At 48.3% G+C, this 26109-nt stretch overlaps 2 protein-coding genes and 1 pseudogene across 7 annotated transcripts in view; all 3 read left to right on the top strand.

Annotated features, from left to right (window-relative positions):
* The first annotated feature begins 659 nt into the window (after window positions 1-659).
* LOC100549121 (cytochrome P450 2J2-like) lies at window positions 660-8941 on the top strand. The gene is made up of 9 exons (XM_031554948.2): window positions 660-860; window positions 2380-2542; window positions 3155-3295; window positions 4812-4972; window positions 5635-5811; window positions 6165-6306; window positions 6848-7035; window positions 7964-8102; window positions 8715-8941. The coding sequence occupies exons 1-9, from the start codon at window positions 660-662 to the stop codon at window positions 8891-8893; spliced, it is 1491 nt and encodes a 496-aa protein (XP_031410808.2). The 3' UTR covers window positions 8894-8941.
* A 2087-nt stretch (window positions 8942-11028) lies between these two features.
* Window positions 11029-18810, top strand: LOC104912428 (cytochrome P450 2J2-like). 5 transcript variants are annotated; one of them, XM_085231845.1, is made up of 12 exons: window positions 11029-11383; window positions 11621-11825; window positions 12360-12522; window positions 12741-12890; window positions 13951-14111; window positions 15302-15478; window positions 15693-15825; window positions 16294-16481; window positions 16613-16714; window positions 16787-16925; window positions 18241-18412; window positions 18572-18810. In XM_085231845.1, exons 2-12 carry the CDS (start codon window positions 11634-11636, stop codon window positions 18654-18656), a joined length of 1662 nt encoding a protein of 553 aa, XP_085087971.1. In that variant the 5' UTR covers window positions 11029-11383; window positions 11621-11633; the 3' UTR covers window positions 18657-18810. The 5 variants fall into 5 exon arrangements, with proteins under 5 accessions (XP_085087971.1, XP_085087974.1, XP_085087970.1 ...); XM_085231844.1 differs by lacking the exon at window positions 16613-16714 and having other exon boundaries at window positions 11248-11383; XM_085231846.1 differs by lacking the exon at window positions 11029-11383 and having other exon boundaries at window positions 11690-11825; window positions 12276-12522.
* Window positions 18811-19943: 1133 nt separating this feature from the next.
* Window positions 19944-26109, top strand: part of LOC100548965 (cytochrome P450 2J2-like) — a 7231-nt pseudogene continuing 1065 nt past the window's right edge. Inside the window, exons 1-8 of the transcript XR_014885275.1 lie at window positions 19944-20521; window positions 21068-21230; window positions 21438-21587; window positions 22680-22840; window positions 24009-24185; window positions 24428-24560; window positions 25016-25203; window positions 25648-25786. The product of XR_014885275.1 is annotated as a cytochrome P450 2J2-like (transcript). The remainder of the gene's footprint in view (window positions 20522-21067; window positions 21231-21437; window positions 21588-22679; window positions 22841-24008; window positions 24186-24427; window positions 24561-25015; window positions 25204-25647; window positions 25787-26109) is intronic.

Genomic DNA, 26109 nt, shown 5'->3' with positions numbered 1-26109 from the left:
GTCTCAGGAACTCTCTCTCTTTCCTATTTTATTTGGTTTATTAGTCTCAATTTCAATTAGATTGTATTCTATTGTGTTATCTTGCATTCTGTTATCATAGTTAGTAAAATAAGTTTTCCTCCATAGATCATTGCCGCTGTTTCTTTTCCCTTCCTTGGGCCTAGCTCCCATCTTCCTACCCCTTTTCCCTTTTTCTTCCCATTTTGTGGGGTCGGGGGGGCTCAGGGGCCTACTGCCCCCCTGTCATGGGCGTAGATTGATCTAGTTTACTCCGTGACAGTAAGCTGCTTTCTCTTAACCTCAAATGTTTGTAATGCTTATAATCCCGGTTAGGTGTCTGTATAAAGGAGCTCCTTGTTAAGGGCGGAGGGGAGGAATTTTCTTCTATAAGGAAATTAGGTCCTTGACTGAGATGTAAAGCCAAAGGTTTTAAAGATTGCTTTTGTTTGGCAGATGTTTGAAGGGCTGTTGTTGAAGGTCCCAGTGTTTAAATTACTCAGCAAGTCATCACTGGGCACAAGCTGTCTGTGCAAAGCCCAGGAGCTATGGACATCCTCATTATTTTTCTTCACTAGTCCCTCCTTACTCCTGTTTCAGCAAGTTGAACACCAGCATCAAGTGCTTTCCTGGGACGAAAAACCGGGAGTTCGTCAACCAACATGGAGTTTCGCTTTTGGTCCATTTCCCAGTTGGAAAAGCTGAACGTTTCAATGCTCTTGGCGGTTCTTGTCATGTTTCTTCTGATTGCTGACTTTGTGAGAAAGAGGCGTCCCAGGAATTTCCCTCCAGGGCCACAGCTATTTCCACTTGTGGGAACCATTGTGGATTTAAGGCAACCTCTCCATCTTGAGATGCAGAAGGTAAGACCTTCATGGACATTTCTCCTACTGTTAATATTGTACCTTTTCAGTGATTTTTGTCACTTATCAAAGGCAAAGCAAAGGCAACTTCTGGTTTACAAGGTGTATAATAACAATGTAGACAACTATTGGGTTTATCCCTTACCACCATCCCCTCTTCCAAAGGAACTGGACGGTTTCATCAGAAGGGAATTTGTACCAGAGGAATGTCTGCATGTTCCTCCTTTTTCTTCCCATTTCAACACAACTATTGTGTGCTTCAGCCCAGGAAGAGTTTGGAGGGTATGGGTCAGGATGGGTGAGGGACAGTGGGAAACAAACTGTTTGAACAGGGAACTTCGCCTCTGAAAATTGTATTGTCATTGTCTTTGCCCAGAGATCTGCAATTTGCACCATTACATCTGAAAGAAAGACTAAGGTCCAGAGTTAAACACCTCCATGGTTTTTTCTGTGTCACAGAAAGAGGCAGTGATAACTTTAGAAAGGTTTCATGAGCTTTGACTCCCACCAAAGCCAACAACAGAGTGATAGCTGATACATGTGGAGTACCTTGTCTGAGAGAGTGGGAGATAAGGTTCTGATGTGCTGGTTGCAAGTATCCTTCTGGTGATTGACTTTTAGTCTCTTGCTTCAATTTAAAAGAGGACCCTATCTCATCTACCCCAGCCATTAGCAGGGCTATCCCCCAGGGAACAGAGACAGTATGCTCAGGTCATTTTATCAACATTTATAATTATTACTAATAAAATTAATCACATTCATTTGCAAGCACTGGCAGAGCTGCCCATTTGATCCTAGGCTCATTTCACTAGCCACCATGTGAGTTCAGGGTGACCATGCATGTCCTCTCCTGCAGAGTCACGCCGAGGAGCATGCACGTTGAATTCCTTGGCAAATGAGGACCCAAGAGAGGATATAATTGTCCTCTGCCCTTATACATCAGGGAGCTAAATGCTGAAGAGGAGAGGCTAATGCTAGCAATGTCCATGCAAGGAAAATGGCTATAAATTGGCTATAAATGCATTCAGGCTTAAAATTAGAGGAAGTTTTCTGAGCATCAGCAGTTGGAGCCACTTTCTAACTGTGACAGCTGGAGCAAGAAATCTCACTACTTTAAACAAAGTTGGTGAAATAGACTATGTGTTGTGCCTTGCTTTCAGCAGCAAGAGCCTGGTGTCGGTGACCCAGGTGGAGCCTTTGCCTCCTTCACTCTTTTGGTGAAGAAGAGGGAAGGAGCAGGTGCCCATCAGTCCAAAAGTCCTTGGGTTCAAGTTAAATTGACACAACAGCCTGATGAAAGCCAGTATGCAAATCATCCCTGCCACACCACAGCTCACTAATATTTCTTATGTCGTCTCCAGCCTTTGCAGAATAGTTTAGGTTGGGTGGGACCCATGGAAGACTTGGGTTTGGATTTTTCTTAAGCCCAACTCAATGCTCCAAGTGGAACTAAACTCAAAGTTTGATCCCAGGTCTTGTCCGTCTTCTTGCTCTCAGAGAGTAATGGACTCTCTTTCAGCTTACTGCAAGGTATGGGAACATCTTCAGCGTGCAGTTCGGAGGTCTGACTTTTGTGGTAGTCAGTGGGTACCAGATGGTGAGAGAAGCTCTTGTCCACCAGGCTGAAATATTTGCAGATCGGCCACATATTCCACTTCTCCAAGAAATTTTTAGAGGCTTTGGTAAGTATAGCTTTCAACATTTTGGCAATCTATTTGCAGTGATAACAATTAGAGTAAAGGAGGCCGAATTCAGCCCTCAGTAACTGTGCCAATAAAAGCCTGTTTGTAGAGGAAGACAAGAACTGAACTCAGCCTAATAATCTCACAGGTATATATTTGAACCTGTCTGGGATTTAGGGATAAGTCAGGGATCAACGTGATGTGTTGAGTTGGGTGAAAGACAAGAAACAAATGCAGGCTGTCCAGTGTCTCTTGAAGAGTGTTCCCCTTGGATTTATCTCCCCTTTACTTTCTTTCCCTGGCTACACGTAGCTCCAGAGGCGGGTTCTGCTGCTCCTGCAGCAGCTCTGCCAGCAGCGTGATCGTACTCAGAGTATTTTGGCTTACACCTTTTTTTCCCACGCAAAGTGACAAAGAAGAAAATCCATAAAGCTAGATATTTAGCATAAGCCAGTTACCCTTGAATTTTAATTCCCAGGCGAAGCTATAGCTTCTCAATGTCTGCTGTTCTTATTTGCTTCGGTTTGGGGTTTTTAAGACCGATGGCCATTTCTGAATCCTGTCACTCACATTCCACACAGAGCTAGCTTTTGTTTGTCTGTTTTTCTACAGGTCTTATATCCTCAAATGGGCACATATGGAGGCAACAGAGAAAGTTTGTTTTAGCAACGCTGAAAAACACTGTGGTCAGTTTTGAGTCAAAAGTGCAAGAAGAGAGCCGGTACCTCGTGGAGGCGATGGAGGAAGAGAAGGGTAGGCAGTCCTTGGGCAGCACTGTGCCCAAAGCTTTCAGCCAGCCTCTTACCAGATGAGTTCACACCAGTGTGACTCCTAATATGCAGAGCAACTCTGCAGTAGCACAGATCTCTATCTTAGGTTTCCAGATTCTGCCTTTTAGGTCTGCCATTTCAATTCTTCCTTACTAGAATTAAACGAATATATAGTAGGTGCTTATTAAAATCGGTATGTTTATGTGTCTAAGAAAGCCCTTTCTGTAGCCTGCAAAGGCAGAAATGCAGCTCTCATGATATCAAGCACATTCTCTCAAAGGCTCCGTTAACCTCTGCTTGTCCTTGGCTTTGCAAAGTATTTTAAAACTTGTTTAGTCAGGCTTTCCTTTTGTATCATGCACAGATGAAGCGTGTGCTTTGCTCTTTTATGGTCCAGCTTTTAAGAAGTGCCAGAGAGATATTAGTAAGAATAATTTGTATGTTGGTATATGGGTGATGTAGCACTTCAGCTTTAAATAGAAGCAGATGGGGTTTAGCTAATTCTATGGAGCTATATATAGTAAACAAGAAAGATCTAAATAGGAATTGTGAAATTATATACTGAACTTGCTCCATTTTAATTGCAGTTGCTTTGAACAGGCCAAATACTTCATGTTGCCAATTGATTATAGTCCTTTATAGTCCTAATCAATAAACTAATTAAGCTGCAGTTTCGGGCCTTTCTTCCCATTAGTAATGACAAATAGTGATCTTGTCCATCACTCCAGTATCTGAGCACCAGCCCAGCTTAATTACTTTCTCAGAATGGAGAGATGAGCAGTGCTGTGCATGGTGCCTTGCATCTCAACACGATGCTCCCCACTGCGCCGGCACAGCTCAGGGCCATGCTGGACTCATTACAGATATTACTCTCTCCTATCACAGCAAGTAGTGATCTGGGCTTTCTAAATGTGCCCTGGGAGATGGTGGCCTCTGCTCAATAGCTCTCCTGAGGAAAGCAGATGTGATGAGCATCACGCCACGCTTTGCTCCTTTAGGAGCCAGTGTGCATCATGTCTGTTGGCCATGTGAGCTATTGCTGGATTTTCCTGCTTGAATACTTCGTGGTGCGTGGCCAAAGGCCAATACAATGACATATTTGCAGTGTGACTGGTCTTAAGTTTCCTGCCCCAGGCAAAGGTTTGAAGGGACCTTCTCTTGGTATTTAAGATGAACACCAATGATGAGCAAACAAACCCAACAGCCATAACTACTTGTTTACACTGGGAAAAGGCTCAGATCCTGTTTCAGAAGCTCAGTGCTAACACTGGGCTGTGCCACAGCCTAGATGGAAGGGGATGTCCTCGGAGAAAGGATGCTGGGGCACACAGCACCCAGCTTTTAGAGGTAGTGGGGATCCCAAGACAAGGGTGAAGCCTCAGCATCACCATGAGTAGGTAGTAGGTGAGGCCTTACCCCATTTTCACATCTGTTGTGTACAGTGTGCTATATCTGAGATTAAAGACCAAGCCTCACAGTTTTCATTTTGTTCCCCTCAGGGCAACCGTTTGACCCTCATTACAAAATTAATAGCGCTGTTTCAAACATTATCTGTTCCATAACTTTTGGGAACCGCTTCGACTACCATGACAGCAACTTCCAGGAATTACTGCACTTGCTCGCAGAAACACTGCTGCTGATAGGAAGCTTCTGGGGCCAGGTAAAACCTTTTTAACTTCAGCTCCATGTAAGCGCTTGGAAATGAGTTTCTAAGGTACTGAAGTAATCTGCTTTTCCCTGTAGAAAAAGAGTCGTGTTGTAAGAGAAATGACCGTGGGTATTAATTTACATGAGGCTGGGTTAATCCATTAAATCCATCAGGAAAGCAAGCGAGTTAAAATGATTGAGGTACATGGAGGAAAAAAGATTGTGGGATTGTAAAGTCAACCTTGTACCAAGCAGAACAGAAGAGCAATGGAAAAATGGAAAAAATACCTTTTAAATATCTACATTTCTACAAAAAGAAAATAGTAGCACTCAGTCAAAATTCCCATCTCCTCCCTTCTACCCCTTTCCCAACCAGATTCTGCATGCTTGTATTGTATGACAAGATGAGTGAGACCCTGAGTTTATTACCAAAGTAGATGGCTCTGGGGGCTGCCATAGTTTCTGTATTGCCACACACCTTGAACCAGACAAATTGGTCCCTGCCAACCCCAACACCAGTGGGCTCCTCCTCATTGACTTAGTTGACCTTTGTCTCAAAACTGATTTATCCTTTGAGCAAGTGGAACTAACAATTTGTACTACCATCTCAAATGTGAGACCTGATCTTTTTTCACCCCAGTAAGTGCTTTTGTGCTCTGTTTGATTTCTCACCAGCTGTATAATGCTTTCCCTTTGATAATGAGATGGCTACCAGGGCCCTTCAGGAAAATCTTCAGGCACTGGGAGAAACTTCAGCGTTTTGTGAGGGGAGTGATTGCAAAACACAAGGAGAACTTGGACCAGTCTGACGTGGGAGATTACATTGACTGTTACTTAAAGGAAATAGAAAAGGTGAGAGGGAAATACCTAAGGCCACTTAAAGCTTAATCACAAAAATGAGCAGACAAGACCCAAGGCAACTTTGTTAGAAGGGCTTTTTCCTCCCTTACCTCTTTCATGTCAGATTTTTTAGCAGCAGCAGCAGGATTTTGATCGCTTTCAAAACACATAGATTTTTTTTTTTCATTTGGAAGTATTTACACTTAATCTTCTATTTCTCATTCTGTCAACTGGCATAGGAGGGCTCTCGGGGAACTTATTCATGTTCCTATGAGAATTTGCAGGAGGGCGTTTTGGTTTTGGGTTGGGTTTTTGAAAGCATCCCCTCCCTAATAAGCACTTCTACTGTCTTTTTTTTATGTAAGTTTAAGGGTGACACCAACTCCTATTTTCATGAGGAAAATCTGCTCTGCTCCACACTGGACCTCTTCTTGACTGGGACAGAGACAACAGCAACCGCCATCCGTTGGGCTCTGCTCTACATGGCCGTGTACCCCCACATTCAGGGTAGGGCCACTGATGGGTCTTTCATCACATAGCCCAAAACCAGATAAGTGAAACAAAAAACTGAGTTGTTTCTAGGCTCACCACACAGGACACGTGCAGTGGAAATGCTAAGTCACTGCTTGAACCACTGTTTGAGCACCTGATGGGAAGGCAGAGCAAACACAGGGGAGCTCAGGTGCATGAAATGTGCCTGAATGACTTGAAAGGGTGGAGCCAGGATCCACTCTTTCCCAGACTTCATTTAAGGGTTGGCAGTGGAGGTAAGAGTATCTTGTTTGAGATCTCTGTTTATCCGAGGACTGTGTGGGCCTTTCTGAGGTAAGTGAATTCTTTTTGCTTTTTCTACACCTACTGCTATTACATCTGAGCAGCCCATCCCTCACCTTAGTACAAGACCTTGCTCCCTTCCTTCTTGTAACAGACATGCTTGTGGCCCAGTTTTCTTATTCAGAGCTTTTTGAGCGTGCGTGCACACACACACACATATATATATATATATATACAATTTTTTTTTTTTAATATGTATTTTTGGTTTCTGTAGAGAAAGTGCAGCTTGAAATTGATGCTGTGATTGGCCAGTGCCGCCAGCCCACCATGGAGGACAAGGAGCACATGCCCTACACCAGCGCAGTGCTGAGCGAGGTGCTGCGAATGGGCAACGTCGTGCCATTGGGAGTGCCCAGGATGTCCACCAATGACACCACCCTGGCTGGTTTCCACGTGCCCAAGGTATGCCCAGGATACAGCCCTCCCCTCACCCTGCCAGCACAGGGTCTCCAAAGCCCCCATCCCAAACCTCACTTGGAGGCACCAACCTGCAGCATCTTATGACATCTTTCATTTGTGGAGTAGTCCTGGCAGATGCTGTAAGGCTGTTTGGATCTCACCTCTTTATGGAAGAGAACTGTAAGATTCTATTTTGTTGGTCATTGCTTTCATGTTTTTTCAAGGCTTATCTCTCAAGTTTTACAGAAGGTGACTTCCATGCATTTTGGAAGCAGAGGTCCAAGAAACACAGGAAAGCAAACAGTTTGGATTTGTTAATTCCACAGAGTATTAAAGAACATCTATTAAAATAGCCCTTGATAAATGTCAAGTAATAGTTATTGATGAATGTACACTGTTCTGACATTATGAAAGCAAATATGAGATCTGGATAGATTGAGTCTCTTGCACAGACATGTTCAGTTACTTCTTGGCAAATTAAAAATTAAAAATTCTGAGCATTTTGCTGCACATCGATTAGAGGTTTTTTTTTTTTTTAATTATTATTTCTTCTAATGGAAGATAGGAAGGTAAACCAGATACAGTTTTAATAAAAAGCAAAGTAAAGCAGGTTGATTGACAATTACTTGGTTAAGTTGTTTTCAATCCCTACGATAAGACAACTTTATTGATTAAAAGTGGATTCATATTAACATCACCACTAACAGCAGCACAAGGTATGGATCAGCAGCATGGAGGTAGACAGTGGCACATTGAAGTGAACAGTTCTGCAGGCTTTTTCCAAACCAACATGGTTAAATGAGGGCAAAACACTTTGTGTATTAAAAAAATAAAGTATCTTACTTCATGTGGATAGAAAAGAGCTAATAGTAACCCAGTCTGGCAGCATGTTGGCTCTTCATGGAACCTCTTGTTTCCCCCACCCTTTCAGGGTACCACGCTGATGACCAGCCTGACTTCAATAATGTTTGACAAAAATGTGTGGGAGACTCCAGACACTTTTAATCCTGAACACTTCCTGGAGAACGGCCAGTACAGGAGGCGGGAGGCTTTCCTGCCCTTCTCTGCAGGTAAGAAGATGGATGGGGAGATGGTTTCGCTTTTTGTAATGCTTTTTCTTCACCCCATTGGAGTGGGGGAGAACTGTTCCCAGTCTGATAGCAGCCTATGCCTGGCATTTCCCACAGTGAAAATCCCCTAGCAGTTAATACTGACTGCTGTGGGCAGGAGGGAGATCAATTTGTTATTGCAGGATGAAAAATAAGGCTTTTTCCTCCTGCGTGAGTTGGGTAAATGGGTGTGCTTTTTTTTTTTTTTTTTTTTTTTTTTTTTTTAATGTCCCCCCCCTTTACTTTTCTGAACGGTTGCATCTCTCTGCTGAGCTGGGAACTTCTGGGGACGTGTTCTGCACGATGTGTGGGTGAACATTGCCACCTAACCTTGCTAGGAAGAAAAGCTCCTGCAGCCTTTACAATGCAGCACGGGTGAAAGGAGCCTGGAGGCTGCAGAGACCCTGAGCCAGTGCCCTTCATCTGCAAGCATTTTCCTTTTCTGTGTCCCATGGCACCAGCGAGCCCACCTACCCCCTTGCACAACAGCCTCCCTTCTGTAAGAATACCAATTAAGGGTGATGCTTAAGCTCTGTTCTAGACTGAGTGTGGTTTTCTTTGCTCCTCTTCCAGGCAAGCGTGCCTGTCCTGGTGAACAGCTGGCCAGGACTGAGCTCTTCATCTTCTTCACTGCCCTGCTGCAGAAATTCACCTTCCAGGCTCCGTCTGCCACTGAGCTGAGCTTTGCCTTCACAATCAGCCTCACGCGCTGCCCCAAGCCCTTCCAACTCTGCGCCCTGCCTCGCTGCTGAGGGCAAGATGGAAAGCATTCCCTTCTCAGCTGTCCCATTAGGTTGCAGGCTGCAGTGCTGGGACTCCTCACAGCCAGCAGCCCTGTGTGGTGTGTGAGGAGGGCTGCATTCTGCACACCTCAGTGAGGACAAGCACCCCTCCCTCCCCCTCTCCCCCCCCCCTTGTGCTCCTACTGCTTTCCCTGATCAGTTTGATAAAATACATGAACTCAAAAGCCTTATTACTTCATTTCCACCCTCAGCAACTCCAAGGAAGTGTCTGTCAGTTGTAAGCCATGGGCACACTTGTGATTGCTGTGTCTCTTCTATAGTGGGCACGTTCATCACCCTTCTTGCAATCCCTAAATCTCAATGCTGCTATACAGTGAATGGCCGTGGGCTGTGTGTATAGAGGTCTTTCTGCTCACTAGGGGTGGCTGTCTGCACATAGAAGACCTAGGCTCATACCCATCACCTTAATGGACAGCTAGCTACCAGTGCAGATCCTGACCTCAGGGTTGGTGCAGTGTGTGTTTCCCCACAAAATACTGCTTCTGCTTTGCAATGGAAAGTCAATACCTAAATATAATATATTGTATAGGAAATATAAACATTTTTTTTCCCCCTTCCATGTGTATATAGAAATTTAAATAAGTTGGTAGAAGCATCTTCTACCATAGGCTGGCCCATGGGTCTCCAAACTTTTGACTTGCCTGAGCTGCATTGAATGAAGAGGAATTCAGTGATACACCTTTGCTTTGTATGTGCTTTCATCTCAGATGCCACTTTGGCAGGCTGCCCCACTGCTGCCATCTGACACACTGCAACAAAAATAATAGGATGTTGGTGGGAAGGTCCAACTTCTAGTGCCACACCACCAACAGCTGCCTCTGTTGTCAGGGGCTGACATAAGGCAGGAGGCACTACTTTTGGAGCAACCCTCATAAAATATATTATACAGTTAATGTCTATGAGTAACAAAAGTTAAAATAACTTTTAATATTGTTATTAAAACTTTTTTTAAGAAGTGGGAGAGAGCAATAAAACCTTAAAACCAGTGGAGTGCCTGGCCTTATTGTTCTGCCACTAACGCATCAGCCTGGTTCTATGGCAGGGGCTGCAGCTCTCAAGGTGTTCACCACAGATTTTGGATGAAATTTTACTCTTCCTGTGCTTCAACTTTGAAAACAGTTATCAAGGGAGGTTGCTTGGTGGGAAGTCCCAAGATCTGCCTCCGACACAGTGCTGGGCTATGGTTGATGTACATTCTCTTCTGCCCACATGAAGGTCCCTCTTGAAGATTATTCCAAGTCTGCAACTCGAATTTAATACTTCAAAAGCCCATGCTGCCTCCTATGTGCTCTTGTTTGCAATATATTTGCGAGAAATATTTTTTTTCTTTTTATTTCTCCCTCTGACCTTTCATAAGTGACTTTTCTACGCACGCTCTCATAGGACAGTGGATAGTTAACGAGAAAACAGGATTACATCAGGCTTCATTTCCACTGGGCTTGGACGCCCTCCCAGGCAAGCGCTGTGCTGCCGCACAATTGCTGTGCAGTGACAGATCTGCGCCGCAGGGGAGAGTCCTCTGCACATCCCATGCCGGCATTCATGCACTCCTAACTCTCATCCTATTGCATTTTTAATTAACTTTTCTCTATTAGAGGCACGTTTATTTTATTTCTGATAGAGAAGACATAAAATATCTGTGGACTATTTTTCACGTATGGAATTTCTAAAGCCATTCTGGAGTGGACAGTGACTTCTCTCCATTTCTAGTCTGACCTCTGGAACAGGGTACAGCTCTTTTATTTGCACGGCGTGAGCAAACACAAGCTGTTCTATTCCCTCATATCGACTTTTCCTCTTACCTTAACGAAACCTTATATACTCACGCTCCCTTCTGGGAGGGAATAAATGGTTGCAATCTTCCTGTGTCTACATCGAAAAGGAATAATTTATAGATCTCCACACAAAAAGGCAGAAGGCAAATGGTGTTTAATTTAAGAGCGGAGCATGCCATGTGAGTGCAGGGGAACTCTTCAGATTCCACGAAAAGGTTGAACTTATTAACGTTGATCATAGGACCGCAGCAGCTTCGCTGCGCAACGGCACTCGGGCGCCTCCGAGCTGCGCCTTCATCCCGAAAAACCCATTGGCCGCAGCTGCCGTCCCCCAAACAGAAGCAGCCCGCACCGCCCACCGCATCACGAGTGCGGGCTGCGGCCGCGCGGCGCGACGGGAACGCGGCAGTTGTCAGCCGGCAGCAAAACAAATCCTCGAAGGGGACGGGACGGGAGCGGGGCCGGTGTCACCGCCGGGCAGGACGCGCTCGTCCCTCCTCAGCGCTCAGCGCCACCTGCGCCCTGGCGGCGGCGCCCCGTGGCAGCGGAGCCTCGGGCCGCGAGTCAGGGGCTCTGTGGGAGCTCCGTGCAGCCTTATCTCGCGTCCCTCGTGGCCCGGCTCCGTGCGGCGGGGAGGCGGTGGCCGCGAGCGGGGACCGTCACGGTGAGGGACGTGCGGGAGCCGCCGGGCTGTGGGAAGGCGGCGGTGGGAGATGGGAGCGGAGCGGGGAGCTGGCGGGGCGCTGAGGGTGGGCTGTCGTTGGCGAGATGAGAGACGCGTGGTCGCGTCGAGAAGGGCTTTGGCGAACGGCTGTGGCTGAGGCTGTGGCTGAGGCAGCGGAGGCCCCAAGGCGGCCCCGAGGCCGGGCCGGCCCGAGCCCGTCTGCGTTTGTGCCCGCAGCTGCGGCCGCACCATGCTGCGCTTCCTGTGGGACAGCGTCTCCCTGCAGATGCTCTTCGTCTTCCTCTTTGTCTTCCTGCTCGTCGCTGACTACATGAAGAGGAGAAAGCCGAAGGACTTCCCCCCCGGTCCTTTTGCCCTGCCATTCCTGGGAAATGTGCAGTTTATGATGGTTATCAATGACCCCATTGGCATGGTGCAAAAGGTAAGGGGATTCACAACATGTGGTACTGGCCAACCCAATGCAGTCTAATTCTGGTCACATCCATGGCCCACAGAGGGCTCTCCATGAGTGGGGAGGAGGTTAGCCCATGATCATCAAGGTGGATGAGCTTTGCCCAGGATTCCAGAGCCACATCCTTGGGTCCAAGGGGAAGGGACAGAACCATGGGTTCCACTTCAGCTGTTCGTTGTTCTGATGACAAGTGTGACTGGGAAAAGAGTTAAACACCAGCTGAAAATCCTTGCTCAGCTAAGTCTTGCAAAGCCTGGAAAATGCAGCCTGTAGGGTTTTACCCCAACTTCAGAACACTGATAGGAGAAATGAGGAAAAAGTCTGCACGCAATCAAGCCAATACTTGTGCATCCATTCTGCTGCCTCTCCCAGGCTCGGTTTGCCCTATTTCCACTGAAGTCTGCCTGTCCCTCTCTGCAGGTGCAGGATGCCAAGGCTTTCCCTCTTCCAGTTGAAAATGTCATTGCAAATATACCCTCATATACTTAATTACCTCATCCACAGCTTACTGAAAAACATGGAGACGTCTTCAGCATGCAAATAGGCAGCCAGTCATTTGTGATTGTAAATGGGCTGCCACTGGTCAAGGAAACCCTTGTGAGCCAGGGAGAGAACTTCATGGATCGCCCAGAAATTCCTATCAACACAGAGGTCTTTGGCAATTTGGGTAAGTTATCAACAGAGTCTTATATCTAAAAAGCATTGATTTTTTTTTTTTTCTTTTGAACCTGGCAGGAGGAAAGCTGGAGGAAATGCCCTAGCTTGACATTCACTCTGAGCAGTACACGAGCATGGTTGAGCCTCCTTTATAAAGGCAGATGTCCTCCTGCTTCTTCCCCTTGCTGAGAGCATCTTCCTTTGCTCACTGTGGAATGCTTCTGCCAGGGCTGGTCTTCTCCAATGGGCACCTGTGGAAGCAGCAGAGAAGGTTCACCTTGACCACCCTCCGAAACTTTGGCCTGGGGAAGAGGAGCCTGGAAGAGCGGATCCAGGAGGAGTGCCGATTCCTCACGGATGCATTCAGGGATGAGCAGGGTGAGGACCACTTCCCTCAGCAGTTGTGCTGAAGGCAGAATCCACCTTAGACTATTTTAATTTCCCCCATGCTAGTGCCTGCTGAAAAATCATAGAACCGTAGAATCATTAAGGAAGGAAAGATCTCTATGATCACCAAGACCAACACCAACTCACCCTCAGAATGCCCACAAACCGAACCCCTCAGTGCAACATCTCTGCATTTCTTGAATGCCCTCCACCTCTGTGGGCATCGTGTTCCAATGTCTGACCTCTTCTCCTAGAAATTCTTCCTAATACCTCACCTCAACCTCCTGTGAAGCAATTTAATGCCAGTAGCTCTCATCCTGTCACTGACAGCTGGGAGGAGAAATTGACACGCAGCTTGCCGCAACCTCCTTTCAGGGAGTTCTGGAGAGCAGTGATTTCTCCACTGAAACTCCTACAAACTGAGCAATCTCAGTTCTCTCAGCTGGCCATCAGAGTTGTGTTCCAGACCCTTCACAGGGCCTCAATGTCTTTCTTGAAGAGAGGGGCCCAAAACTCAACTCAGCACTTGAGGTAAGCCTCACCAGTGCCAAGAACAGTGGGAAGATCGCCACCCTGCTCCTGCTGACTACACTGTAGCTGACACAAGCTAGGATGCCCTTTGCCGCCTTGGCTACGTGGCACTACTGGCTCACCTTCAGCCAGCTGCCAACTAACACACCAACATTTCTCTTCATCTCACAAGCAATGCTGGTAATGTGCCAGCATCCCAGACTCCCTCTACAGGTGTTTTGCCTTCAGATTAACTGATAGACACAGCTGTATAACAGTATTCTTACCCCACCATTGTCCTCTTGCTGAATTTGAGACCTCTAAGAAATATCATGGACCTGTCAGCACCAATGTTGTTTTCTCTTCTGAGTCATTTCCGATCTTTCTTTCCAAAGTAAACAAGCATCTCCAAGAAGGTGGTTTTCCCACTGAAAACCACTCATTTCACTTGTTGACTATTTTCCATCTGATGATGGTGCTTTCTTCCCTTTGTTTCTATGGAGTCAAGAAGAGAATTGATTGTTCCTTTTTCCATCTCCAGGAAATCCTTTCAACCCTCACCTTAAAATCAACAATGCTGTTTCAAACATCATCTGCTCCGTCACCTTTGGCAATCGGTTTGAATACCATGATGAGGACTTCCAAAGCTTGCTGCGGATGATGGATGAGACTGTTACTCTCCAAGGGAAGATAATGAGCCAGGTACAGCCCTCCTGCCCCAACACAGGTAGCGTGCGGATTTGAAAGGCTATTGTTTCTTCTCTGGAGTCAACCGCAAATGCTCGAGCACTTTTTAGATTCTGAGAATGTCCTCTTGGAAGGGACCCATAAGGGTTATCAAGTCAAGTTCCTGGCTCCATGTAAGAATACTTACGGTCCAAACCCTATTTCTGAGAGCACTGTTCAAACATTCCCTGAGCTCAGTTAGCTCAAGGCCATGCCCACTGCCCTGAAGAGATGTCCCGTGCTCCCCACCCTATGGTGCAGTGCCTTTTCCTAATCACCTTACTCTGTCCTGACACAGCTCCATGCCAATCCCTTGGATCCTGTGCTGTCACCAGAGAGCAGAACTCAGCGCTGCCCCTTCACCCTGTGAGGAGCTGCAGGCCGCCATGATGAGCTGCAGGGCCACCATGAGGCCTCTCCTCATTCTCCTCCATGGTGAACAAATCAAGGGACCTCAGCACTCCCCATACATTTGCCTTCTAAACCTTTCTCCATCTTCTTTGCACTCCTTTAGTGCTCTCTAATAGTTCCACATCCTAATATATTGCAGCACTCAAAACTGCGCACACTGCTCAACGTGAGGCCATCACCAAGCACAGAGGTCGGGCCAAGCACAGGAGATGTTTCCCTCTCCTCTGAGGCCGTGAAGACACAGGGCTGTGTGATCCCTCTCCCCTTCTGAATGCATCCTGGTGAAGATGCAGTCCCCACTGATCACAGAGCTGAGCTGCCCCAGCTAGTTTTCCTGTGCTTTGGGAGGGAGCTGAATACAGCAGAGGGTTTGGGCAGGGCCCTAGGGGAGGTCATGGGAAGGAGCAACGATAATTTTGCTAAGGACATTCACTGCCATTCATCATGTTGTTTCACAGAATGCTTCTTCATGTAATTTCGTTCGGCCATATTTTCAAACTGTGCAATGTTCACATTGCTCTCTTTCACACAGCATCACCACCTCCACTGAGTGCCAGGCTTCCTGCTGTAACTCTGAGGAATGCAGTAGTTCCTCTGACAATGGAGATAGCAATCCTTTGTCATGCTCCTCTGGAAATGAGTTAATTCCATCTACTCCAGCAGTGTAGGGTTGTGGCTTTGTAGGCTTTTCAAGTCTTGAAAATAGAAGGGGCTTCAGTCCTTTACTCAGTTTTCCTCTTTCTTTCTGTCCAAAGCTGTACAATGCTTTCCCCTCCATAATGAAGTACCTCCCTGGATCCCACCAAACCATTTTTAAAAACTGGAAGCTGATGAAAAATTTTGTGTGCAATGTGATCAGCAAACATAAGGAAGATCTGAACCCCTCAGAAAGCCGAGACTTCATTGACAGCTACCTGCAGGAGATGGCCAAGGTCAGCAATGTGGAGCAAACCCTTCCTCAGTGGGGATTGGAGATCAGGAGGGCTGAGAAACAAACCAGATCCTACCTGAGCTGCTGGTGTGTCCATTTGTGAGCTCAGGATGGACATCAGGTTTGGGGCATCCACTGGAGGGTTGAGAATGCTTCTGCCAAAAGCCTTGGGGCAGAACTGTGTTCATGTGGCACTAACATTTGATTTTCTGAAGCATAATGGCAGTGACTTCTGTGAGGATAACCTGGTGGCATGTACTCTTGACCTTCTGTTTGCTGGGACTGAGACCACTTCCACAACCATCCGCTGGGCCCTGCTGTATATGGCCGTGTATCCAGAAATTCAAGGTACACGTAGCAGCAGGGCTGTGTGCTTCCTGGGTTTTGCCTGTGTGGTTTGATAAGAGAGTCACTCTTTTGAAAGACCATCAGGAATCCCTCTATACTCAAACAGGAGAGATGCAAAATATTGTTTCGTTTATTTTTTCATGTGTGTGCTTTTTCTGTTTTAACACTTGCCCTGGTAATTTTGTAATGCTTTACTTTGGAAACAAGAGACAGATGTGGCCACCAGCCATAGAAGTACTGGAGACCCATGAGGGCTTTCCAGCAGAGGTGGCAGGTGCTTTACACAAGGCACAGGGCCCATTTAGTAATTGGAGTGACGAACTCATAGAGAGGTGCCACAAGTGCCCTGGTGGCACACAATTGCCCTGGGATGGTCCTTGGGAGACCCTCACAGCAAACATGTCGTGGTGTCCCCAGGGCTTCCACGGCTTTGCTGCACCATAGCTGATCCCTGCTCTTTCCAAACAGCCCGTGTGCAAGCCGAGATCGATGCTGTCATTGGGCAGTGCCGACAGCCAGCCCTGGAGGACAGGAACAACATGCCCTACACCAACGCTGTCATCCATGAAGTGCAGAGGAAAAGCAACATCATCCCTTTGAATGTCCCAAGACAGACAGTGAAGGACACAGTCTTGGCTGGCTTCCGGGTGCCTAAGGTAACCCCACTCCTATGCACTGAGGTACTAGCAGGAGTCTCCCATTTCTCCATCTATGCAGGAACCAGTATATATGCTTTGGGCTGAGGCATCCATACTTACTATCAAGGGATGGATCATTTTCCTTACAGTCTATTCTTAGAGAAACAGGCAAAAAACACGGCCATGCAGTTGGAGTAGAATACATGCTTGTGGCAGATTTGACTATGGATGCTCCTTATAGTGACCAAGAGGTAGGGTAAAAATCCCCCTCCTGTTGGCAGTGACAGAGAGAGTGCAAAGTGATTTTCTTTCTCTTGTACCAGGGCACTGTTATGATTGCAAATATATCCTCTGTGATGTTTGACAAGAAGGAGTGGGAAACCCCTCACAGTTTTAACCCCCAGCATTTCCTGAAGGACGGCCAGTTCTGGAAAAGGGAGGCTTTTATGCCATTTTCTATAGGTAAGATCAGCTGCAGTTCGATGCTTCTGTGCTGAAGCACTGGGATGAGGCTTCCAGCTGCACAATGGAGACCCTGAGCGAATTTGTGATGGATACAGCAGACATTGGCTCCATCATGGGAGCTGATGCTTGCCCATTGTCCATATTGGTGAAAAGCAGCCCCTTCCTTACCAGTCACCATGGGCCCCCCCCCAAAGCACCAACAGCACTATCTCTTAGACCTTTTAACAAGTGCATGAGAGACTACAGAAATTCCAGAGACCCCAAAAATGCAATCAGCAAGGTGAGAGCAGTGCTCTGTGCTCCCACTGAGAAGAAGGTTGGCCAGCAGGGACAGGCAGGGGATAATCTCTCCCTGCTCTGCCCTCGTGAGGCCCTATCTGGAGTACTGCATCCACATCTGCAGACCCCAACACAGAAAAAGTATGGAGCTGTTGGAGAGGGTCCAGAGGAGGGCCACAAAGATGTTCAGAGGGCTGGAACACCTCCCCTGTGAAGACAGGCTAAGGGAGCTGGGCTTGTTCAGCTTGGAGAAGAAAAGGCTGCACGGAGTCCCCATTGCAGCCTTCCAGTATTTAAAAGGAATATAAAAAGGAGAATCACCTTATTACTCGGGTAGATTGTGACGTAGCAAGGGGGAATGGTTATAAGCTAAAGGAGGGATGAGATTGGATGTGTGGGAGAAGTTCTTCACGGAGAGTGGTGAGGTGCTGGAACAGGCTGCCCAGACAGGTTGTGGATGTTCCATCCCTGGAGGTGTTCAAGAGCATATTGTATGTGGCCTTGGGAAGCCTGGTTTAGTACCAGATCTGGAGATTGGTGGCCCTGCCTGTGGCAGGGGGGTTGGAACTTGCTGATCGTTGGGGTCTCTTCCAACTCAAGTCATTCTGTGATCCTATGATGCGTTCCCACACAGCTGGTGGCTTTGCCTCCACCACCACAGGGTGCCTGTCCTGGCCAACAGCTTCCCTGCAGAGAGTGATTTTAGCATCTCCAATTTCCTGCCCAAGCATGGCACAATTTCTCTGGTGATTTGGTTCCATTCCTTGGAGCCCAGCCAGGCACATGAAGCACTGCTCATCCCAGCAGGGTAGAATAAAATGTGTGTGTATACACTGACATGCACGTGCCCTCACTGCATCACCCATCGGGAGCTCAGTTGGGACGGCAGTCCTGGTGCTGGAAATGGAAGGTGGGCAAGGGGATGCGGGCAGGGTGATGTTCCTGCAGGAGGTGTGTGCCGAGGCTTTTCCAGCAGAGAAAGCAGCTGGGCAGCCAGCAGGGCTGAATGGGCGCTGGGCGGCTGTCTCCGCAGGGAAGCGCGCCTGCCTGGGTGAGCTGCTGGCCCGCGCCGAGCTCTTCCTCTTCTTCACGGCTCTGCTCCAGAAATTCACCTTCCAGGCTCCCCGAGACACCATCCTCAACCTCAAATTCATTCTGGGCATGACCTTGGCCCCGCGGCCCTACAAGATCTGTGCAGTGCCTCGGTAAGGAGCGCGGCCACTGCTCTACGAGGAGGAACGTCTCAGCTTTGGCACAGATGTACAGACTGAGTGCTGAGCAGCCACCGTGGGCCATGATAACAACATCCTTGCATGCTTTGTTGCTTTCAAAGCAATTGTATGATAGTTTATTTTTACCAGCAGATCTTGCATGCTGTCTGATAAGAAGGTCTATCAGTACTTGATGGGCTGGGGCACTTCTGGGCTTGCAGCCCAGCACTGCCAGTGATTGAGGAGCTCGGAACATTCTTTATTCCATGCTGGATGGCCGTACCTCACAGCTGTGGATCAGTACTGGCAGAGAGCAACACCTGAGCTCATCTCACTATACTGGTACAAGCAGTAATTGCAATCAGTTCCTACTTAGGAAAGCCATTTGTCAATTGTTCAAAAGAAAAATATACCACAGTGCCTTGTGAAATCTCCCTCTCTTGAGCAGTAATAAATCCTGACTGAAACATTTTTGTTGTGAAGCATTTTGCAAAGTGATGACCAGCACAGCCTTTTCAGCGCTGCCTGCAGTCTCCAGCCGTGCCAGCATTTGGGGCAGCAGGGATGGGGTGCAGAGCCATGCTGAGCTGCACGGCACCAGCTCTCTCTTGGCAGAAAGGAGGGCACAGGAACAGCACAGGCCATTCATGCAGGGCTGATGAACATTCATGATCCAAGCTCTATGAGCAAGCCAGCAGGAAAACCAACAAGACCAGTGGCTGAGTTCTGCCGCACCACTGCAATTAATGCAGTGACAGACACTCGGAGGATGGCAAGTGCCATTTCTGACATCTGTTTCTAAAATAGCAGCACTGGAGCCATAGCAAATACAGGACCTGTCTCCTGGTGTTACCTCAGTGGTCTTCTTTTCCCTCCCCCAATCCGGAGCCCTCTCTCGGCACTGGGCAGGTAGCAGTGGGGAAGGCTGAGCTGGCACTGCAGTGCTGCCCAGGATGAAATGCAGGGGCCATGACCACGTTCAAGAGCTGATGGAGATTACACACTGCCTTGTCAGCATTTCTGCTCACCTCATGCGCTTCTCATCTCTGGTCTACCAGAATGTCCCTGCAACTTCATTGCTTTCTTATCTACACATGGGGGACAATAAATGGCTGCAATTTTCCTTTTCTTCCCTCTTTCATTATTTAAATGGGCAGAAGACACGAAAACATTCGCTTCAGGAGCGGAGCATCTCATGTGAGTGCAAGGGAACTTTTGTGAGTGCTTTAGAGTCCGTGTTAAAGCACTGATTTAACTTTATCAGGTGAACGCAGCAGCTCCTTTCACTCACTTCCGCATCTCCGCAGCCACAGCTGACATCCCCCAAACAGAAGCAGCCCGTACCGCCCACCGCATCACGGCAGCAGCAGTTCTCAGCCGGCAGCAAAACAGCGTGCCCGGTAAAATTAATCCTCGGAAGGGAAGGGGAAGGATGGGACGGGACAGAGGGCCGGGAGCGGGGCCGGTGTCACCGCCGGGCAGGACGCGCTCGTCCCTCCGCAGCGCTCAGCGCCACCTGCGCCCTGGCGGCGGCGCCCCGTGGCAGCGGAGCCTCGGGCCGCGAGTCAGGGGCTCTGTGGGAGCTCCGTGCAGCCTTATCTCGCGTCCCTCGTGGCCCGGCTCCGTGCGGCGGGGAGGCGGTGGCCGCGAGCGGGGACCGTCACGGTGAGGGACGTGCGGGAGCCGCCGGGCTGTGGGAAGGCGGCGGTGGGAGATGGGAGCGGAGCGGGGAGCTGGCGGGGCGCTGAGGGTGGGCTGTCGTTGGCGAGATGAGAGACGCGTGGTCGCGTCGAGAAGGGCTTTGGCGAACGGCTGTGGCTGAGGCTGAGGCTGAGGCAGCGGAGGCCCCAAGGCGGCCCCGAGGCCGGGCCGGCCCGAGCCCGTCTGCGTTTGTGCCCGCAGCTGCGGCCGCACCATGCTGCGCTTCCTGTGGGACAGCGTCTCCCTGCAGATGCTCTTCGTCTTCCTCTTTGTCTTCCTGCTCGTCGCTGACTACATGAAGAGGAGAAAGCCGAAGGACTTCCCCCCCGTCCTTTTGCCCTGCCATTCCTGGGAAATGTGCAGTTTATGATTGCCAAAGACCCTGTGGCTGCAGTGCAGAAGGTAAGAGGCTTTTTTACATGCAGAGTGGTCTCACCCAAGCAATGCAAACTCAACACTGCTTAAGCTCTGTGGTCCACAGAGGGCTGTCTGGGGCTGGGTTGTAGTTCACCCTGGAATCAGAAGGCAACGTGGATGATGTTTGCCTTGGAACACAGAGCCACATCCTTTGGGCAAAGGGCATGGCACAATGCCATGGTTTCGATTGCAGCTGTAGGTGCCTCTGATGGGAAGGGTTTCTGTGGAAGGAGTTAAACAACATCAGGAAAAGTTTTGCTCAGCTGAGTTTTGCAAAGCCTGGAAAATGCAGCCTGGAGGGTTTGCGTCCAACTGCAGAGCCCTGACAAAAGAAATGAGAAAAAAGAATGCACCCTATCACAGCAACACTTATGCAATTACTTTACAATGTCTCAGAGACTCATTTTGCCTCATTTCCTCTAGAGCTCTGTTGGTCCCAGCCTGTGGGTGCAGGATACCGGTGTTTTCCCTCTTCAAACAGAAAAAGTCATTGCAAATCAATCGTGGTTTATTTCTTTACCTCATCCCCAGTTTAATGAAAAACATGGAGTCATCTTCAGCATGCAAGTGGGCAGCATGTCATTTGTGGTCATAAATGGGCTGCCACTGATCAAGGAAGCCCTTGTGACCCAGGGAGAGAATTTCATGGATCGCCCAGAATTTCCTGCAAATACAGAACTCTTCAGCAAGTTGGGTGAGTAATCAGTGGAGACACAGATCTGAAACACAAAGTCCAAGTGTTGACCAATGAAACATGCCAGAAGGCAATACTGTGGCTTTGCATTCTCACCGAGCAGAGTCACCAGCGTGGCTGAGCCTCCTTTATCAAGGCATACGTCGTCCAGCTTCTTCCCCTTGCTGAGAGCATCTTCCTTCGCTCACTGTGGAATGCTTTTGCCAGGGCTGGTCTCCTCCAATGGGCACCTGTGGAAGCAGCAGAGAAGGTTCACCTTGACCACCCTCCGAAACTTTGGCCTGGGGAAGAGGAGCCTGGAGGAGCGGATCCAGGAGGAGTGCCGATTCCTCACGGATGCGTTCAGGGATGAGCAGGGTGAGGACCACTTCCCTCAGCAGTTGTGCTGAAGGCAGAATCCACCTTGCACTATTTTAATTTCCCTGATACTAGCACCTGCTGAAAAATCACAGAGTCAAAGAATCATTTCAGTTGGAAAATCCTTCTAAGATCACCAAGTCCATTCCCAGCATGCCCACAAACCATGTCCCTCAGTGCCACATCAAGACATTTTCTGAATGCCTCCATAGATGGTGACTCTACCACCTCTGTGGGCATCGTGTTCCAATGTCTGACCTCTTCTCCTAGAAATTCTTCCTAATACCTCACCTACACGTACAGCAATTCAAAGCCATTATCTCTCATCCTATCACTGCTACCTAGGAGAAGAGATCAACACCAACCTCACTGCAACCTTCTTTCTGGGAGTTGTGGAAGGCAATGATTTCTCCACTGAAACTCCTACAAACTGAGCAATCTCAGTTCTCTCAGCTGGCCATCAGAGTTATGTTCCAGACCCTTTACAGCTTTGTTGTCATTCTCTGGACACACTCCAGGGCCTCAATGTCTTTCTTGAAGAGAGGGGCCCAAAACTCAACTCAGCACTTGAGGTAAGCCTCACCAGTGCCAAGAACAGTGGGAAGATTGCCACCCTGCTCCTGCTGACTACACTGTAGCTGACACAAGCTAGGATGCCCTTTGCCGCCTTGGCTATGTGGCACTACTGGCTCACCTTCAGCCAGCTGCCAACTAACACACCAACATTTCTCTTCATCTCACAAGCAATGCTGGTAATGTGCCAGCATCCCAGACTCCCTCTACAGGTGTTTTGCCTTCGGATTAACTGATAGACACAGCTGTGTAACAGTATTCTTACCCCACCTTTGTCCTCTTGCTGAATTTGAGACCTCTAAGAAATATCATGGACCTGTCAGTACCAATGTTGTTTTCTCTTCTGAGTCATTTCCGATCTCTCTTTCCAAAGTAAACAAGCATCTCCAAGAAGGAGGTTTTCCCACTGAAAACCACTCATTTCACTTGTTGACTATTTTCCATCTGATGATGGTGCTTTCTTCCCTTTATTTCTGTGGAGTCAAGAAGAGAATTGATTGTTCCCTTTTCCATCTCCAGGAAATCCTTTCAACCCTCACCTTAAAATCAACAATGCTGTTTCAAACATCATCTGCTCCGTCACCTTTGGCAATCGGTTTGAATACCATGATGAGGACTTCCAAAGCTTGCTGCGGATGATGGGTGAGACTGTTACTCTCCAAGGGAAGATAATGAGCCAGGTACAGCCCTCCTGCCCCAACACAGGTAGCATGCAGATTTGAAAGGCTATTGTTTCTTCTCTGGAGTCAACTGCAAAAGCTCGAGCACTTTCTTAGCTTCATAGATTATCTCAAGCTGGGAAAAATTTACCAGGGCACTCAAGTCCAGTTCCTGACTCCACACAGAAGTATTGAACATCCAGTCCCTATGTCTGAGAGCGTTGCCCAAAGATGCCTTGATCTCGGTTAGATCAAGGCTGTGCCCACTACCCTAGGTGCCTATTCCACGTCCAGCGTTTCCTCTCTTCAGCCTGACCTCACCTCACACAGCTCCTTACAGTCCCTTGGATCCTGTTGTTGTCACCAAAGAGCAGAGCTCAGCGCTGCCTCTCTGCTCTCTGCAACAAGGTGCAGGTTGCTATGAGGCTTCCTCTCAATCTTCTCCATGGTGCACAAAACAACAGACCTCAGCATTCTTCATATATTTTGCTGTGTAAAGCCATCTTCATCTTCATAGCACTCCTTTAGAGCTCTCTGATAGTTCTGTACCCTAATATATTGCAACACCCAAAACTGCACACACTGCTCAAGGTGAGGCCATCAAGCACAGGGGGCTGGCCAAACCCAGCAGATGTTTCCCTCTGCTCTGGGGCCGTGAGGTTTTCCCTGGTGCTTCCCACAGCTGCGTGCTGGCTCTCCATTGCTGCATGTGTCCTTGACAAGATGTGAGATGTGGTCCCCCTGGATCACAAAGCCAGTCTGTCCCCAGCTGGTTTTCCAGTGCTTTGGGAAAGAACCGAATGCAGTAGAGATTTGGGGCTGTTCCCTAGGAGAGCTTATTGGAAGGAGCAAGAGCTAATGTACAAGGGACATTTGTTGCCATTCCTCATTCCATTGAAAAGGATACATCAGCTGGCAATTTCTGTGCAACGTTCACTTTGCTCTCCCTCCCCCTGCATGCATCACCACTCCCGACCACAGAGTGCCAAGCTCCCTGCTGTGACTCAGGGACGCACTAGTCACTCTCACCATGGAGATATCAATCCTTTCTCACGCTCTTCTGGACAAATGATAATTCCATCTACTCCAACAGTGTAGGGCTGTGCCTTTGCATGCTTTTCAAGTTTTAAGAACAGAAGGGGTTTTTCAGTTCATTCTTCTATTTGCTCATCTCTCTTTCTTTCCAAAGCTGTACGTCTTTTTTCCGTCCATAATAAAATACTTCCCTGGATCCCACCAAACCATTTTGAAAAATGGGAGGCTCATGAAGAGGTTTGTGTGTGAGAAGATCAGCAAACATAAGGAAGACCTGAACCCCTCAGAGAGCCGAGACTTCATCGACAGCTACCTGCAGGAGATGGCCAAGGTCAGCAGTGTGGAGCAAACGCTTCCTCAATGGGGACTGGAGTTCAGGAGGACTGAGAAACAAACCAGATCCTACCTGAGCTGCTGGTGTGTCCATTTGTGAGCTCAGGATGGACATCTGGTTTGGGGTATCCATTGGAGGGTTGAGAATGCAGCTTCTACCAAAAGCCTTGAGGCAGAACTGTGTGGGGTTTTGAGGAAGTCCTTGCTGCTCGTGTGGCACTAACACCTGATTTTCTGAAGCCTGATGGCAGGGAATTCCATGAGGAAAACCTGATAGAGTGCACTCTCGACCTGTTTTTTGCTGGGACTGAAACAACCTCCACAACCATCCGCTGGGCCCTGCTGTTTATGGCCGTATATCCAGAAATTCAAGGTACAAGTAGCAGCATTGCTATCCATTTCCTATTTTTAGCTCTTGTAGCTTGGTGAGAGTTTATCCTTGTTGAAAGAAAAAAGTGGAAATACTCTGTTCTCTGACAGATTTGGTGCAAGTATTGGTTTTGTTTTCAAGTGTCTTCCTTCAATGTTTTAAAACGTGTCCTAGTGATTTTGTTGTTCTTTATCATGGGACAAAGAGGCAGATGTGCCCGTATGCCCCACAGGCACTGGAGACCACTGTGGGCTGTCCAGCAACGGCAACAGGGGCTTTGCAAGGGCCCATTAAATGTCTGGAGAGATGAACATGCAGAGAGGTGCCACAAGTGCCCTGGTGGCACACGATTGCCCTGGGATGATCCTTGGGGGACCTTCACAGCAAACATGTCGTGGTGTCCCCAGGGCTTCCACGGCCCTGCTGCACCATAGCTGATCCCTGCTCTTTCCAAACAGCCCGTGTGCAAGCCGAGATCGATGCTGTCATTGGGCAGTGCCGGCAGCCAGCCCTGGAGGACAGGAACAACATGCCCTACACCAACGCTGTCATCCATGAAGTGCAGAGGAAAGGCAACATCGTCCCTTTCAGCGTGCTGAGACAGACAGTGAAGGACACAGTCCTGGCTGGTTTCCGGGTGCCCAAGGTGAGCCCAATTTGAATCAGTGAGGTCTGAGCAGGAGACTTCCATCTCCCCATTGCTGCAGGGACAGAGCTGCAGCATTGCTGCCCCTCCCAGAGGTCACTGCTGTGGATCATGTTGTGTTGCTCACCCAGCACTGCTCTCCAGCACACTGCATTCTCCATGCCCAGGATGAATGCCATGAGGTGCTGCATCCGTGCGTAGCAGGGACGGACAGAGCCCTCAGCATGCAGCTTTTTCTTAGATGAATTTTTAGGAATAGTTATGTTCATGAGAGAAAAGAGTGGGTCTAAACAATCAAGCATGGCCAGGCAAAATGAGTGCAAGACGTGGATTTCAGATTTGTCTAACAATGATCTTCTTGTCAAGAACACAGGAGGGTAAAAATCCCCCTCCTGTTGGCAGTGGCAGAGAGAGCGCAAAGTGATTTTCTTTCTCTTGTACCAGGGCACTATTTTGATCCCAAATCTGTCCTCTGTGATGTTTGACCAGAAGGAATGGGAAACCCCTCACAGTTTTAACCCTGGACATTTCCTGAAGGATGGTCAGTTCTGGAAAAGGGAGGCGTTTATGCCATTTTCTATAGGTAAGATTGGATCAGTTTACTGCAATTTGGTGCTTCTGTGCTGAAGCTCTGGGATGGGGCATCCAGCTGCACAATGGAGAACCTGAGCTAAGCAGTGATGGAAACAGGAGATGCTGGCTCCACCATGGGAGGGGCTGCTTGCCCACTGCCTGTATCAGTCAACACTAGACCCTTCCTTAGCAATGACTATGCAGGCACCTCAAAGAACCACCTCCACCACCTCTTAGGCCTTTCTTCACAAGCACGGGAGACTACAAAAGTGTTCCAGAAATGCATTCGGCAATGCAAGAGCAGTGCTCTGTGCTCCCAGTCCCACACAGCTG

This window comes from Meleagris gallopavo, chromosome 10 (assembly GCF_905368555.1).
Source record: "Meleagris gallopavo chromosome 10, MGAL_WU_HG_1.1, whole genome shotgun sequence".
Classification (NCBI taxonomy): Eukaryota; Metazoa; Chordata; class Aves; order Galliformes; family Phasianidae; genus Meleagris; species Meleagris gallopavo.
This window is presented reverse-complemented; position numbering and strand designations above follow the sequence as displayed.

Coding starts and splice junctions, on each gene's coding strand:
- LOC100549121 (XM_031554948.2), top strand. CDS start 660: ATGGAGTTTCGCTTTTGGTCCATTTCCCAGTTGGAAAAGCTGAACGTT. Junction 4,973..5,634: donor TAGGAAGCTTCTGGGGCCAG/GTAAAACCTTTT, acceptor ATTTCTCACCAG/CTGTATAATGCTTTCCCTTT. Junction 5,812..6,164: donor ACTTAAAGGAAATAGAAAAG/GTGAGAGGGAAA, acceptor TTTTTATGTAAG/TTTAAGGGTGACACCAACTC.
- LOC104912428 (XM_085231845.1), top strand. CDS start 11,634: ATGCTGCGCTTCCTGTGGGACAGCGTCTCCCTGCAGATGCTCTTCGTC. Junction 11,826..12,359: donor CCATTGGCATGGTGCAAAAG/GTAAGGGGATTC, acceptor CCTCATCCACAG/CTTACTGAAAAACATGGAGA. Junction 12,523..12,740: donor AGAGGTCTTTGGCAATTTGG/GTAAGTTATCAA, acceptor TGCTTCTGCCAG/GGCTGGTCTTCTCCAATGGG.